We start from the raw sequence: 16,370 nt of genomic DNA on the forward strand, positions 1-16,370 counted from the left end.
CACTTATCTGGGATGAACTCCAACTGCCACTTCTGAGCCCAATTTAACCTGACATCCATCCACACTTTCCACAACACCTCCAATCTTTGTGTCATCAGCAAATTTAGTATCCCATCCCTCCACTTCCTCACCCAGGTCATTCATAAAAATAACAAAGAGAAGGGCTCTCAGAACAGATCCTTGAGGCACACCACTGGTCATCGACCTCCATGCAGAATATAACTGTCTACAACCACTTTTTGCCTTCTGTGGGCATGCCAATTCTGGATCCACAAAGCAAGGCCCTCTTGCATCCCATGTCTCCTTACTTTCTCAATAAGCCTTGCATCGGGTTCCCTATCAAATACATTGCTGAAATCCATATACTCTACATCTACTGCTCTACCTTCACCAACATGTTTAGTCATATGATCAAAAAATGCAATCAGGCTGGTAAGGCACGACCTGCCTTTGACAAAGCCATGCTGACTAAACCTAATCAAAGGAATAGGTTTTGGTCACCTATCTGCAGGAAAGGTCTAAGCAAGGTTGAAGGAGTGCAGAGAAGGATGTTGGTGGGTCTGGAGGATCTGAGTTGTAAGGAAAGATTGAATAGGTTGGACTGTATTCTTTGGAATGTCAAAAGATTGAGAGGAGATTTGATGGAGGTATACACAATTATGAGAGGTATAGATAGGGTAAATGGAAGCGGGCTTTTTACACTGAGGTTGTGTGGGACTACAACCAGAGGTCATAGCTTAAGGGTGAAAGGTGAAAAGTTTAAGAGGAACATGAGGGGAAATGTCTTCACTCAGAGGGTTGTGAGAGAGTGGCAACACAAGTGGTGCATGTGAGTTCAATTTCAATTTTTAAGAGAAGTTTGGATAGTACATGAATAGCAGGGATATGGAGGGCTATGGTCCTGGTGTAGGTAGATGGGAGTAGGCAGTTTAAATGGTTTGGGCATGGACTATAAGGCTGAAAGGACCTGTTTTTGTACTACTCTATGACTCTATCAGAATCCAACAGGCCAAACCTATCCATGCTGACCAAGACGTTTACATGATCTGCTCCCATTTGCCAGTATTTGGCTTATACTCCTATCCATGCTACCAATCCAAATGCCTTTTAAACACTTTAATTGTAAGTTGTGGTACTCAAAATTCCTCACAGTGCTTCAGGTGTAGTTCTAGAAAGCAAGCAAGAGTAATCTGGTTCCATTAGCAGGTGCAGGAATATGTGTCAAGAAGTGTAAAGGAAGCTTGACCCAAAAACAGAGCAGCAGAGACAATTCAATGGTGAACGATAACTTTAAAAATGCACTGCAAAATAACAAGCCATAAGAGGCCACAAAACCAGAGATAATAGATACTAAATACAGCAGGTAACAAACTTACTTAAGGCTAGGAGCAATTGGTTGAGACTGGCTGGTTTGACGAGTGAACAAGGACTGTGAATAAGAACTGGGGTTAAACAGGCTGCAGGTGATGTCTGGAATGAGTGGCAGTGAATCCTGTTAGCTGGGTGGAGACTGGGAGGTGCTTGCCGGTGCAGGCTTGACATGAGAGGGTAATAACTTTTCTCTATAGTGTATTACAGATTTCTTAACAATCAGTGAGGCAGGTACATATGTAGACACCTAGAAGTAAAGTTAAATAGGAATAGGAGCAGACATTTCAATTCTTCAAGCCTGCTGTTATGCAAAATAATGATGAGTGATCATTCAAGTTCAGAACCCAGTTCCATATCCCTTGATCTGATTTTTAAAAATATTTGACTCCTTGAACTTACTTAATAACTTGGCTTCAAATACGTTGGGTGGTAGAGCACTCCACAAGTTCAACATTCTCTGTGACCCCTGATCCTGGCCATTCTTTCTTCACCTAATCTGTCCAGTCATTTCAGAGGTTTAGAGTTTTCTGAGATCTCCTCTCATGTTTTTAAACTGTCATGAATACTGTATGTCTAATTCACCCAGTTGCCATGCTTGATGTCCAACACCACAAGGTTCAAGAACAGTTAATAAGAACTCAGCAGGTCGGGCAGCATCCGTGGAAACGAGCAGTCAACATTTTGGGCTGAGACCCTTCATCAGGACTGAAGAAGGAGGGGGCAGGGGCCCTATAAAGAAGGTGGGGGGAGGGTGGGAAGGAGAAGGCTGGTGGGTGCCAGGTGAAAAACCTATCAGAGGAAAGATCAAGGGGTGGGGGAGGGTAATAGGCGGGAAAGGTGAAGAAGGAATGTAAGGGGAAAGCACTATGGGTAGTAGAAGAAGGCAGAATCATGAGAAAGGTGATAGGCAGCTGGAAGAGGAGGCAGAGTGAAAGTGGGATGGGGGAAGGGAGACGGAGGGAATTACCGGAAGTTGAAGAATTCAATGTTCATACCAAGGGGCTGGAGACTACCCAGATGGTATATGAGGTTTTGCTCCTCCAACCTGAGTTTGGCCTCATCATGGCAGTAGAGGAGGCCATGTATGGACATATCCGAATGGGAATGTGAAGCAGAGTTGAAGTGGGTGGCAACCGGGAGATCCTGTCTGTTATGGCGAACAGAGCGGAGGGGCTCGACGAATCAGTCCTCCAATCTGCGTCGGGTCTCGCCAATGTAGAGGAGGCCGCACCGGGAGCACCGGAAAGGGGTCATTCACCATTTAGGGCCCCAAACAGTCATTCCAGATGAAGCAACACTTCACTTGTGAGTCTGTTGGGGTCATCTATTCCATCCGGTGCTCCCGGTGTGGCCTCCTCTACATCGGCGAGACCCGACGCAGATTGGGGGACCGCTTCGTCAAGCCCCTCCGCTCTGTCTGCCATAACAGACAGGATCTCCCGGTTGCCACTCACTTCAATTCTGCTTCACATTCCCATTTGGATGTGTCCATACATGGCCTCTTCTACTGCCATGATGAGGCCAAACTCAGGTTGGAGGAGCAACACCTCATATACCGTCTGGGTAGTCTCTGTCTGGGTTGGTATGAACATCAAATTCTCCAACTTCCGGTAATTCCCTCCCTCTCCCTACCCCCATCCCACTTTCACTCTGCCTCCACTTCCTGCTGCCTATCACCTCTCTCATGATTCTGCCTTCTTCTACTACCCATAGTGCTTTCCCCTTACATTCCCTCTTCACCTTTCCTGCCTATCCCCTCCCTGCTTCCCCTTGATCTTTCCTCTGATTGGTTTTTCCCCTGGCACCCACCAGCCTTCTCTTTTGCACCCTCCCTCCCTACCTTTTTTATAGGGCCCCTTCCCCCTCCTTCAGTCCTGACGAAGGGTCTCAGTCCGAAACGTTGACTGCTCGTTTCCACGGATGCTGCCCTACCTGCTGAGTTCCTCCAGCATGTTGTACGTGTTGATTTGGCCACAGCATCTGCAGTGTACTTTGTGTTTTCAAGAACGGTTACTTCTCTTCAACCATTCAGTTCTTGAAAAACCAAGCACAACAATCCTAATCACACCTCAGTATAGCAATGCTAGGACCACTTTGCACTACAATGGACGTGTATTTTATACTAATTGTGTTCTTTATTCTGGAATTTTGAATAATTTAGCTTTAATTTATGCTTATCTTGTGATTGTTATGTATCTGATATGTCCCTGTGATGCTGCTGCAACTAAGTTTTTCATTGTACCTGTGCATACATGTACTTGTGCAATGAAAAAAATGATTTTGACCATTAATGTTTGTGAATCTTTGCTCAAATATATTAATGAACAGAAGAAATTGTAGCCCAAACTGATCATCTGGTGGAGAGGGTCCAGAGGAGGTTCATGAGAATGATTCCAGCAAGGAATGGGTTGATGTATAAGGAGCTTTTTGATATCTCTGAGCCTGTACTCACTGTAGTTTAGAAGAAAGGGGGTGCGGGAATCTCTCTGGAATATTGAAAGGCCCAAAGGGAGTGGATTTTGAGAGGACGCCTCCTATCGTGGAAGAGTCTAGGATCAAATAGCATTGCCTCTGAATAGAGGGATATCCACTTAGAACAGAGATGAGTAGGAATTTCTTTAGCCAGAAGGTAGTGAATCTGTGGAATTCATTGCCACAAACCGTGTATTGGAGGCCAAGTCATTAGGTGTATTTACACCTTGGGTTGTTAGGTTCTTGATTAGTCAGGGTGTCAAAGGTAATGCAGAGAAGGCAGGAGAATGTGGTTGAAAGGAATAATAAATCAGCCATGATGGAATGGTGAAGCAGACTCACTGGGTGTAATGACCTAATTCTGCTCTTATGTCATATGGTCTTATTTATGCAATGAAAATTTTGATTCTGCTGATTAATGTTAGTGAATTTTTGACCAGATATATTAATGTACAGAAGAATTCTTTGTTAAAGTTGTACTGTATTTTCTGCTTTTCACTTTATCAGCTTCATTCACTGGTCCAGAGTATCATTATTGTAAGTTTACACTGTCATATTGCTTGCCTTTAGGAAGAAATGACTGTGCATATGGCTAACATGCTTCAAGTTAACCAATCGCTACAGGAGCTGCACTTAGCAAAAATGGGAATAAAAGACTTTGGTGTTCAGCAACTTTGTGAACAACTAGTTAAAAACAAGACTCTCCGCTTTCTCGATCTCCGCTGGTAACATACTGTTACATTTTCTGTCCAGAATAGGCATGATGGGCCAAATGGTTGTTTCTTTTCCCATGTGCATCTGTAATTCTGTATTGTGTGATGGTGACAGAGAAATGAAGAACTGCTCCTCCATTTAATAGCTATAAAAATCTCAGTCTATGTATTAGAGAAAAGATTAACATCAGTGATGGCTTCACCAACAAGAATTAAAAGAACAATAAATGCTGCATACACTTTACCTCTTCCCACATACATTGTCTAATCTGCTGAATATTTCCTGATTATTTTAGATAGAATCATAGAACACTTCACAGAAACAGGCCTTTCAGCCCATTTGGTCCATGCCAAACTGTTATTCAGCATTTGTATTTTTTGAGTTTTTCTGCTCACTTCCTTTTAACTTGTTGCCTGATATATTATCAGAAGCTTTAAATTTCAAACAGAGTTGCAGATCAAACATCTATGCAACACAATGAACATCGCCCAGGTAACCACCTACCTACAATACTGATAGAACATAGAATAGTACAGCACAGTACAGGCCCTTCGGCTCACAATGTTGTGCCGACCCTTAAACACTGCCTCCCATATATCCCCCCACCTTAAATTCCTCCATATACCTGTCTAGTAGTCTCTTAAATTTCACTAGTGTATCTGCCTCCACCACTAACTCAGGCAGTGCATTCCACGCACCAACCACTCTCTGAGTAAAAAACCTTCCTCTAATATCCCCCTTGAACTTTCCTCCCCTTATCTTAAAGCCATGTCCTCTTGTATTGAACAGTGGTGCCCTGGGGAAGTGGCGCTGGCTGTCCACTCTGTCTATTCCTCTTAATATCTTGTATACCTCAATTATGTCTCCTCTCATCCTCCTCCTCTCCAAAGAGTAAAGCCCTAGCTCCCTTAATCTTTGATCATAATGCATACTCTCACAGTATAGAGTCACACAGTATTGAAACATCACCCACCACATGGACACAGACTAGTGGGCATCCGTCTTTATTAATTTTGTCTTCCAAAACTTGACCCATGAACTTCAATGTTTCCGGTGCTCTCTGGACACTTCTTAAATGGGCATCAGAAAAAACAGAACGCTGGGCAAACTCAGAGGGTCGATCGGCATCTGTAGAGGCCAAAGGCACAAGTCAATGTTTTGGATCAGGACCCTGCATCATGTGTCTTGATGCAGGGTCTCAAGTGGAACAAGTGATTTATGCCAGTTTCCCTCTTCTTTGCAGATTGACCCACTGAGTTCTTCCAGCATCCTGTTTTTTTTGTTTTGGATTCCAGCATTTGCAGTCTCTCTCTTCATACTTAAACTCTGTCAGCGAATCCCTCAGGCAGTGCTTGGAGGACCTGATGGAAACCCATGTGTTAATGGTGTATGCCCTAGTCTCATTAAAAGATATGCAAAACAGTACATCACAGGAACTGGCCCTGCCAACAATGTTGTGCAGAACTAATTAAAGTCATAATTGAAGGCGTAATTAACCTATCCCTTTTGCCTACGTGTTCATAACCTTCCATTCTCTACATATTCATCTGCCAATCAAGACCCTCTTAAATGCATCTAGCATACTTGTTTCCACTGCCTCCTAGCAGTGTAGTTCAGGTACCCACCACTCTGTGTTAAAAGCAGTCTTGCTGCAAACATCATATAGAGTCGTAGACCTCTCAGGGCTCTTTGAAATCTCTCTTCTCTTACCTTGTATCTGTGCCTTTGAGTTTTGGATTTCCTAGCCCTGGGGAAGTAACTATAACTGTCTAATTATAAACTTCTATGAGATGAACTCTCATTCTCTTACACTCCAAGGAATAAAGATCCAGCATGGCCAATTACTCCCTATAATTCAGACCCTCTAGACCAGGCAACATCCTTATAGATCTCTTCTGCCCCCTTTCCAGTTTGACAATGTCTTTTCTATAACAGGGCAACCAAAACTGTACACAGTGTTGTCTCATTAACAATTTGTATAAGTGCAGCATAATGCCCCTACTTCTAATTTCAGTGCCCTGATAGATGAAGGCTAGCATGCTAAACACTTCCTTCACTAGCCTATTCACAAAAGCAGCCACTTTTAATGAACTCTTCACTTTCACTCTCGGCTCCATATGTTCCACATATCCTATCCTCGTTTGAATGTCCAAAAAGCATGACCTCATACTGATCAAAGTTGAAATCCATTTGCCATTCCTCAGCCCATGTCCCTCACTAATCAAGATTACTTGGTAATTCATTGGTCCCGGAGGACAGGTAGATTGCAAATGTCACACCACTCTTTAAAAAGGGAGGAAGACAAAAGAAAGGACATTATGGGTCAGTTAGACTAACAATACTTAGGAAAATGTTGGAGTCTATTGTTAAGGATGAGGTTTCAAGGTACTTGGAGATTAATGATAAAATAAGTCAAAGTCAGCATTGTTTCTGTGAAGGGAAATCTTGCCTAATAAATCTGTTAGAGTTCTTCAAGGAAGTAAGAAGGATGGTGGGAAAAGGAGAGGCAGTGGTTGTCATTTACTTGGATTTTCAGAAGGCATTTGATAAGGTACCACACATGAGGCTGCTTAACAGGATAAATTCCTGTGGTGTTACAGAAAAGATACTGACATGGTTAGTGGAATGGCTGACAGACAGCAGGCAGTGACTGGGAATTAAAGGGGCTTTTTCTGGTTGACTGTGGTGATTAGGGATGTTCCTCAGGGATCAGAATTTGTCAATGATTTAGATAATGTAATTGAGAGCTTTGTGGCAAAGTTTGCGGATGTTAACAAGATAGGTGGAGGGGTCGGTAGTGCTGAGGAAGCAACGTGATTGCAGCAGGACGTAGGCATATTGGAAGAATGGGCAAAAAAAGTGGCAAGTGGAATACAGTGTCAGGAAATGTATGATAATGCATTTTGATAAAAGGAACAATAGTGCAATCTTATTTAAATGGGGAGAAGGTTCCAACATCAGAGGTGCAGTGGGACTTAGGAGTCCTCGTGTAAGACTCCCAGAAGGTTAATTTATAAGTTGAGTCTGCGGTAAAGAAGGCAAATGTAATGTTGGCATTTATTTCAAGGGAGATAGAATAAAAAGCAAGGAGATAATGCTGAACCTGTATAAGGCACTAGTCTGGCCACATTTAGAGGATTGTCAACACTTTTGGACCCCATATTTCAGAAAGGAGGTGTTGTCATTGGAGAGAGTCCACGGGAGGTTCACAAGGATTATTCTGGGAATGAAGGGATTAACATATGAGGAGCATTTGGCAGCTTTGGGCCTGTACTCACTGGAATTTAGAAGAATGCATGGGGATCTCCTTGAAACCTACCGAATGCTGAAAGAACTAGATAAGGCGGATGTGAAGAGGATGTTTCCTATGGTGGGGGTATCCAGAACTAGAGGGTATAATCTCAAAGTTGAGGGGAGATCTTAAGAACAGTGGTAAGGAGGAATTTTTTTAGCTAGAGAAGAGTAAATATGTGGAATTTTCTGGCACAGACTGCAGTGGAGGCCAAGCCCGTGCATATATATAAGGCAGAAGTTAATCGGTTCCTGATTGGGCAGGACATCAAAGGATATGGTGAGAAGGCAGGTGCATGGGGTCGAGTGGGATCCAGGATCAGCCATGATGGAATGGCGGAGTAGACTCGATGGGCTGAATGGCCTATTATGCTCCTATGTCTTCTGGACTTATGGTCTTATAGTCTTTAATGGATAAGTCTCTATTAGTTTTGCAAAATGTGATGTTGCAAGATTATGTTATTCCTACTTGCAAAATTGCTGAACGTCTGCTAGGTTAGTTGGGGATCAACAGTGGACAGGAATCTTGAGCTCTTGCCAGAGATGTTTGATTGGGTCAGGACTTGGACTGGGTCACTCAAGGCCATCAGTTTTCTTCATTTGAAGCCATTCCATAGTTGCTCTGGCAGTTTGCTTTGGGTCATTGTCCTGTTGAAAGACAACGTTCCTTACCAGTTTAAGATTTCTGGCAGAGGCTAGCAGGTTTTATCCAGGATCTCTCTGCATTTAGTAGTATTCATCTTCCCATCAACCCTGACCAGATTTCCAGTACCTGCTGCTGAAAAGCATCCTCAGAGCATAACGTTACCTCCATCATTCTTTACATTAGGAATGGTGTTACCTGTCTGATGCCCAGTATTAGATTAGCATCAAATGTACTGTTTAGGTTTGAGGACAAGAAGTTCCATTTTAGTCTCATCTGATCACAAGACCTTCTTCTACATCTTTTTAATATCTTTTAAGTGGCACTTTGCAAAGTCTTTACGGGCAAGGATATGCTTCTTTTTTTTTTGCCAGGGCTTCTTTCATAAGACCATAAGACGTAGGAGCAGAATTAGGCCATCTGGCCCATCGAGTCTGCTCCGCCATTCAATCGTGGCTGATCCTTTTTTTTTCTCTTCCCCAGTCCCAGTTCCCGGCCTTTGATGCCATGTCCAATCAAGAACCTATCAATCTCTGCCTTAAATACACCCAACGACCTGGCTTCCACAGCTGCATTTGGCCACAAATTACACAAATTCACCATCCTTTGACTAAAGAAATTTCTCCACATCTGTGCTTTGAAGGTATGCTCCTCTATCCTGACACTGTGGCCTCTTGTCCTAGACTTTCTCACCATAGGAAACATCCTTTCCACATCTACTCTGTTTAGGCAAAAGGTTTCAATGAGATCCCCCCCCCCTCCCCAACCATCCTTCTGAATTCCAGTGAGTACAGATCCAGAGCCATCAAATGTTCCTCTTATCTTAACTGTTTCATTCTTGGAATCATCCTTGTGAACCTCCTCTGAACCCTCTCCAATGCCAGCACATCTTTTCATAGATGAGGAGCCCAAAACTGTTCACAGTACTCAAGGTGAGGCCTCCCCAGTGCCATATAAAACCTCAGCATCACATCCTTGCTCTTGTGTCCTAGACCTCTTGAAATGAATGCTAACATAGCATTTGCCTTCCTCACCTCTGACTCCACCTGCAAGTTAACCTTCTGGATGTTCTGCATAAGGACTCCCAAGTGCCTCTGCATCTCAGATTCCTGGATTTTCTCCCCGTTTCAAAAACAGTCTGCACATTTATTTCAACTACCAAAGTGCATGACCGTGCATTTTTCAACATTGTATTTCATTTGCCACTTTCTTGCCCGTTCTTCTAATCTGTCTAAGTCCCTCTGCATCCAACCTGTTTCCTCAACACTATTTGCCCCTCCACCAATTTTCGTATCATCTGCAAACTTGGCAACAAAGCCATCTATTCCATCATCTAAATCATTCGTATACAGCATAAAAAGAAGTCCCAACACTGACCCCTGCGGAACACCGCTAGTCACTGGCAGCCAATTAGAAAAGGATCCTTTTATCCCCACTCGCAGTCTCCTACCAATCAGCTAACTTTCCCGTAATACCATGAGCTCTTAACTTGGAAGCAATTTCATGTGTGGCACCTTGTCAAAGGCCTTTTTAAAAGTCCAAATATACAACATCCACTGCATCCCCATTATCTATCCTACTTGTAATCTCCTCAAAGAATTCCAACAGGTTCAATAGGCAGGATTTTCCCTGAAGAAAACCATGCTAACTTTGTACTATCTTGTCCTGTGTCACCAAGTAGTCCGTCACCTCATCCTTAACATCTTCCCAACCACTGAGGTCAGGCTAACTGGTTTATAATTTCCTGTCTGCTGCTTTCCTCCTTTCTTAAAGAGTGGAGTAACATTTTCAATCTTCCAGTTCTCTGGCACCATGCCAGACTCCAATGATTTTTGAAAGATCTTTTCTAATGCCACCACAATCTCTAACGCTACTGTTTCAGAACCCTAGGGTGCAGTTCATCTGGTAACAGATGAACTTCTCTCTTGTAACAGTAACTGCACCCACTTCTCTTCTTTCATACACTACAACATAAGGCATACTCCTTGTGTCTTCCACAGTGAAGACTAATGCAAAATACTCATTTAGTTCATCAGCCGTCTCCTTGTTCCATGTTTTTATTTCTCCTGCCTCATTTTCTAGCAGTCCTATATCCACTCTCATTTCTCTTTTATTTTTAACATACTTGAAAAAACCTTTACTATCCACTTTGATATTATTTGCTAGCTTGCATTCATATTTCATCTTTTCCCTTCTAATGATTTTTTTAGTTGATCTCTAGGTTTTAAAAAACTTACCAATCTTTTATCTTCCTACTAGTTTTTGCTTTGTTATTAACCCTTTCTTTTTCTTTTACGATAGCTTTGACTTCCCTTGTCAGCCACGGTTGTACTATTTTACCATTTGAGTATTTCTTCATTTTGGAATACACATGTCCTGCACCTTCCTCATTTTTCCCAGAAACGCATGCCATTGCTGCTCTGCTGACATCCCTGGCAGCAGCTCTTTCCAATTTACTTTGGCCAACTCCTCTCTCATACATCTGTAATTTCCCTTACTCCACTGAAATACTGCTACATCAGACTGTACTCTCTCCCTGTCAAATTTCAAGTTGAACGCAATCATATTGTAAACACTGTTTCCTAAGGGTTGTTTTACCTTAAGCACCCTAATCGTCTGGTTCATGACGTAACACCCAGTCAGTATAGCTGATCCCCTAGTAGGCTCAATGACAAACTGCTCTAAAAAGCTATCTGTTGGGCATTCAACAAACTCACTCTCCCATTCAGCTTCCAACTACAACCATCCTTCAGCCACGATACAGTGATGGCCACAACATCATACCTGGCAATCTAATTTTGCAATAAGAAATTCCCGACAATCTTCCTTGCTACTCTTCTATAAATAACCCAAGACCTTAGAGACAATGGAGCCATGAACTTCATCTCCAGTTGCAGCCACTGAGTTCTTCCGCTCATCAGAGTGTCTTCTGCTGTCACAGTTCCATTCTTCTTCAGTAACTAGGTTTAGAGGGGCAACCTGACTGAGGCAGTGTGGCTGTAATTTCATATTTCCAGTTTTTCACGATAGACTGCTCTGTGCTCCAAGATACATTCAGTGCCTTTGAGATGGTCTTCTACCTTCCCCAGATTTGTGTTTTTCCATTATCATTTCCCTGTCTTGCCTTGAATGATTTTTTTGTCTTCATTTTGGTTTGGTCTGTTGAAAATCTACTATATTGTTGAACCTTACAGAGAGAGGGGTATTTATTCTTATGAATTCATTGATCCTCCAATTTTCTACATCAACAAATTTGGTGGATTGGTAAGCTGATACGTATATTGCACCTAAGGAAAGTTAGCATAGTACCGTAGATTCCGGACTACAGAGCGCACCTGATTAAAGGCCGCTGGCTCTAATTTTAGAAATAAAATCAATTTTTTACTTGTACAGGCCGCACCGGATTTTAGGCCGCACCGGATTTTCGGCCGCACCGGATTTTCGGCCGCAGGTGTCCCACGTTGTAATATGAGATATTTACACAGAAAGATATTACACGTGAGGATTTTTTAACTTTTAATTAAATCCATATGGTAACATAAACAAACACATATTGCAAATGCTTTTTTTCGAACCGTGCCTGTAACGCGGCTACTTTTAAATATACGTTGCGTATACTTCTTTACTGAACAACATTCCAATATCTCCTAACGACTGGTAAAAAATATATATACTGCAGCCTACCAGGAAAAGTTATTGATCGCCTTTAACTTAAAAGCAGCGTTTTCGCTCCGCCGCTCCCCCCCGCCGTCCCGTTTATCGCAAACCGGTATCCCACAAGACGCGGCGAAACCGGGTGTGACGTCATAGCATCCCGCGATGTAGTACAGAAAACAAATATAGTTAAAACAGTTCTAACTTTAACTAACAAATGAATTACTAAGCGAAAATATTATAAACTAAATAACTGCCATAAAGGCAGCACAATGCTTTTCTTCGAGTGTTTTCCATGTTGATGAGGATGAGTACAAATGACTGATTTACAATAATTTAATTGTGAAAGTGCGCTTGATTTATCGTACAATTTCATTGGACCTCTGTGAACTACTCATCAATTTTATTGGTCTACTGTTACGAGGCAAAATGTTTTTGGCGGCATGAAAAAAAATAATGCATTAGCCGCTCCGTATTAAAGGCCGCAGAGTTCAAAGCTGTTCAAAATGTGGGAAAAAAGTAGCGGCTTAAAATCCGGAATCTACGGTAATTACAAAGGGATGAATACTTTTGCAGCCTCACAATATAGGTTTTTAATTTTAAGTAAATTGTTGACTTTGTTTTGGAATTTTTCTTTTGGTTTGACATACTGCACAAAGTATTGTAGGTTGACTCAAAACAATCCCATTTCAGTATATTTTAAATTTAGAAACAGTAAAGACAGTAAAAATGTAAAATTAATTGTGGGGGCTGAATACTTTTTCAAGGCACTGTTATTGACACCTATACCTGGCTGGAAGCCCAAGATCATTGTAACCTGTTTCACTGTCATCAAGACCCCTAGTTTAGTATCATCAGCAGACTTGCTAATTGTGCCATATACATTCGTTATCAGAAAATACAGAATTGTATCATTCTCATTACTTAGAATATTTAAAACACTCACTGCTATTTTTGATGTACATAATCATTTAATTTGTTGCAGTAATCAGATCTCCTGTGATGGAGCCAGGTTTTTGGCTGAGCTACTGAGACAGAACACTCCGCTAAAGATCCTGGATTTGGCAGCGAATCGAATTGGTGATGATGGACTGGTTTACATTAGTGAGGCCCTTCGTTACCTGAATGACCAACTCATAGCGTGAGTTTGTCAGCCCTTTGTATGATATAGCAAAAATCCAACACCATTAATGAGTAAATCCAAGAACATTCTATCCAGCTTTATTTTCCAGTGGTCCAATATCAACTCTCATGTCCCTTTTATTCTTTACATAACTGAAAAAAAAATTGGTATCCTGCATTATATTATTGTCTAGTTTACCCTCATATTTCACCTTTTCCCTTATAGCTTTTTAGTTGTCTTTTGCAAAGAAAGATGCAAAGAACAATACAGCACAATACAGGCCATTTGGCCCACAATGTTGTGCCGACCCTTAAACCCTGCCCCCCATTCCACGCACCAACCACTCTCTGAGTAAAAAACCTTCCTCTAATATCCCCCTTGAACTTCCCTCCCCTTACCTTAAAGCCATGTCCTCTTGTACTGAGCAGTGGTGCCCTGGGGAAGAGGTGCTGGCTGTCCACTCTATTTATTCCTCTTAATATCTTGTATACCTCTATCATGTCTCCTCTCATCCTCCTTCTCTCCAGAAAGTAAAACCCTAGCTCCCTTAATCTCTGATCATAATGCATACTCTCAAAACCAGGCAGCATCCTGGTAAATCTCCTTTGTACCCTTTCCAATGCTTCCACATCCTTCCTATAGTGAGGCGACCAGAACTGGACACAGTACTCCAAGTGTGGCCTAACCAGAGTTTTATAGAGCTGCATCATTACCCCGCGACTCTAAAACTCTATCCCTCGACTTATGAAAGTTAACACCCCATAAGCTTTCATAACTACCCTATCTACCTGTGAGGCAACTTTCAGGGATCTGTGGACATGTACCCCCAGATCCCTCTGCTCCTCCACTCTCCCAAGTATCCTGCCATTTACTTTGTATTCTGCCTTGGAGTTTGTCCTTCCAAAGTGTACCACCTCACACTTCTCTGGGTTGAACTCCATCTGCCACTTCTCAGCCCACTTCTACATCCTGTCAATGTCTCTCTGCAATCTTCAACAATCCTCTACACTATCCACAACACCACCAACCTTTGTGTTGTCTGCAAACTTGCCAACCCACCTTTCTATCCCCACATCCAGGTCGTTAATAAAAATCACAAAAAGTAGAGGTCCCAGAACCGATCCTTGTGGGAGACCACTAGTCACAACCCTCCAATCCGAATGTACTCCCTCCACCACAACCCTCTGCTTTCTGCAGGCAAGCCAATTCTGAATCCACATGGCCAAACCTCCCTGGATCCCATGCCTTCTGACTTTCTGAATAAGCCTACCGTGTGGTACCTTGTCAAATACCTTACGAAAATCCATGTAGATAACATCCACTGCACTACCCTCATCTATATGCCTGGTCAACTCCTCAAAGAACTCTATCAGGCTTCTTAGACACGCTCTGCCCTTCACAAAGCTATACTGACTGTCCCTGATTAGACCATGCTTCTCTAGCTTCTCCACCTCACTTGTCACCCATGGTTCCTTCACCCTACCATTCTTTATCTTCCATATCAGGACAAATTTATTCCTAACGTCCTGCAAGAGATCCCTAAATATTGACCACATGGCCATAGTACATTTCCCTGCAAAAACATCATCCCAATTCACACCAGCAAGTTCTAGCCTTTTAGCCTCATAATTTGCCCTTCCTCAATTAAAAATTTTCCTGTCCTCTCTGATTCTATCCTTTTCCACGATAATGTTAAAGGCCAAGGAGCGGTAATCACTGTCCCCGAGATGCTCACCCACTGAGAGATCTGTGACCTGACCCAGTTCGTTACCTAATACTAGATCCAGTATGGCATTCCCCCTGGTCGGCCTGGACGCAGTTGACAAACTCTGCCCCATCTAAATAATTGGAACTAATCAGGTGCCAATCAATATTAGGGTAGTTTAAGTCACCCATGATAACAATACTGTTATTTTTACACATTTTCCAAAATCTGCCTCCCAATCTGCTCCTCGGTATCTCTGCTGCTACCAGGGGGCCTTTAGAATACTCCCAATAGAGTAACTGCTCCCTTCCTGTTCCTGACTTCTACCCATACTGATTCAAAAGAGGGTCCTGCTACATTACCCACCCTGTCTGCAGCTGTAATAGTATCTCTGACCAGTAATGCCACCCCTCCTCCCCTTTTCCCCCCTCTCTATCCCATTTAAAGCACTGAAATCCAGGAATATTGAGAATTAATTCCTGCCCTGGTGCCAGCCAAGTCTCTGTAATGGCCAATACATCATAATTCCATGTATGTATCCAAGTTCTTAGTTCATCACCTTTGTTCCTGATGCTTCTTGCATTGAAGTACACGCACTTTAGCCCCTCTACCATACTACCTTTACACCCTTTATTCTGTTTCTCTTTCCTGAAAGCCTCTTTATATGCTAGATCTGGCTTTACTCCATGCACTATACTTGCAGTTCTTGCATGACCTTTATCCTCCTCCACCTCACTATCTGCAAATCTAGTTTAAACCCTCCGGAGCAGCACTAGCGAACCTTCCCGCAAGGATGTTAGTTCCCCTCCAGTTCGGGTGCAACCCGTCCCATTGGAACAGGTCCCACCTTCCCTGGAACAAGGCCCAATTGTCCAGAAACATGAACCCTCCTTCCTGCACCAACTCCTTAGCCACGTACTTAGCTGCATTATCTTCCTTCTTCTAGCCTCACTACCACGTGGCACGGGTAGCAATCCTGAGATTGCAACCCTGAAGGTCTTGTCCTTCAACTTTGCACCTAGCTCCCTAAATTCTCTTTGCAGTATTTCCTCCTATATGTCCACGTCATTGGTCCCTACATGGACCACGACATCCAGCCGTTCACCCTCCCTCTTGAGAATACTGAGAACTCGATCCAAGATATCATGGACCCTGGCACCAGGGAGGCAACAGACCATCCAGGATTCTTGATCTCTTCCACAGAACCTCCAATCTATCCCCCTAACTATCGAATCCCCTATCACTACTGCTCTCCTCTTTTCCCTCCTTCCCTTCTGAGCTGAGGGTCCAGTCTCAGTGCCAGAGACGCAACCACTGCAATTTGTCCCTGGTAGGTCATCCCCACCAACAGTATCCAAAACAGTATACTTATTATTGATGGGAACGGCCACGGGTGC

At 42.9% G+C, this 16,370-nt stretch overlaps 1 protein-coding gene across 8 annotated transcripts in view; it reads left to right on the top strand.

The window, feature by feature from the left end:
- The window catches only part of lrrc34 (leucine rich repeat containing 34), an 82,265-nt gene that overhangs the window by 44,208 nt on the left and 21,687 nt on the right, over positions 1-16,370 (top strand). For all 8 annotated transcript variants that reach the window (XM_073041753.1, XM_073041750.1, XM_073041755.1 and 5 more), the window contains 2 exons: positions 4,414-4,568; positions 13,131-13,286. In XM_073041753.1, coding sequence (XP_072897854.1) covers positions 4,414-4,568; positions 13,131-13,286 — 311 coding nt within the window. The remainder of the gene's footprint in view (positions 1-4,413; positions 4,569-13,130; positions 13,287-16,370) is intronic.

The sequence above is a fragment of the Hemitrygon akajei genome, chromosome 3, assembly GCF_048418815.1.
Source record: "Hemitrygon akajei chromosome 3, sHemAka1.3, whole genome shotgun sequence".
Taxonomy (NCBI): Eukaryota; Metazoa; Chordata; class Chondrichthyes; order Myliobatiformes; family Dasyatidae; genus Hemitrygon; species Hemitrygon akajei.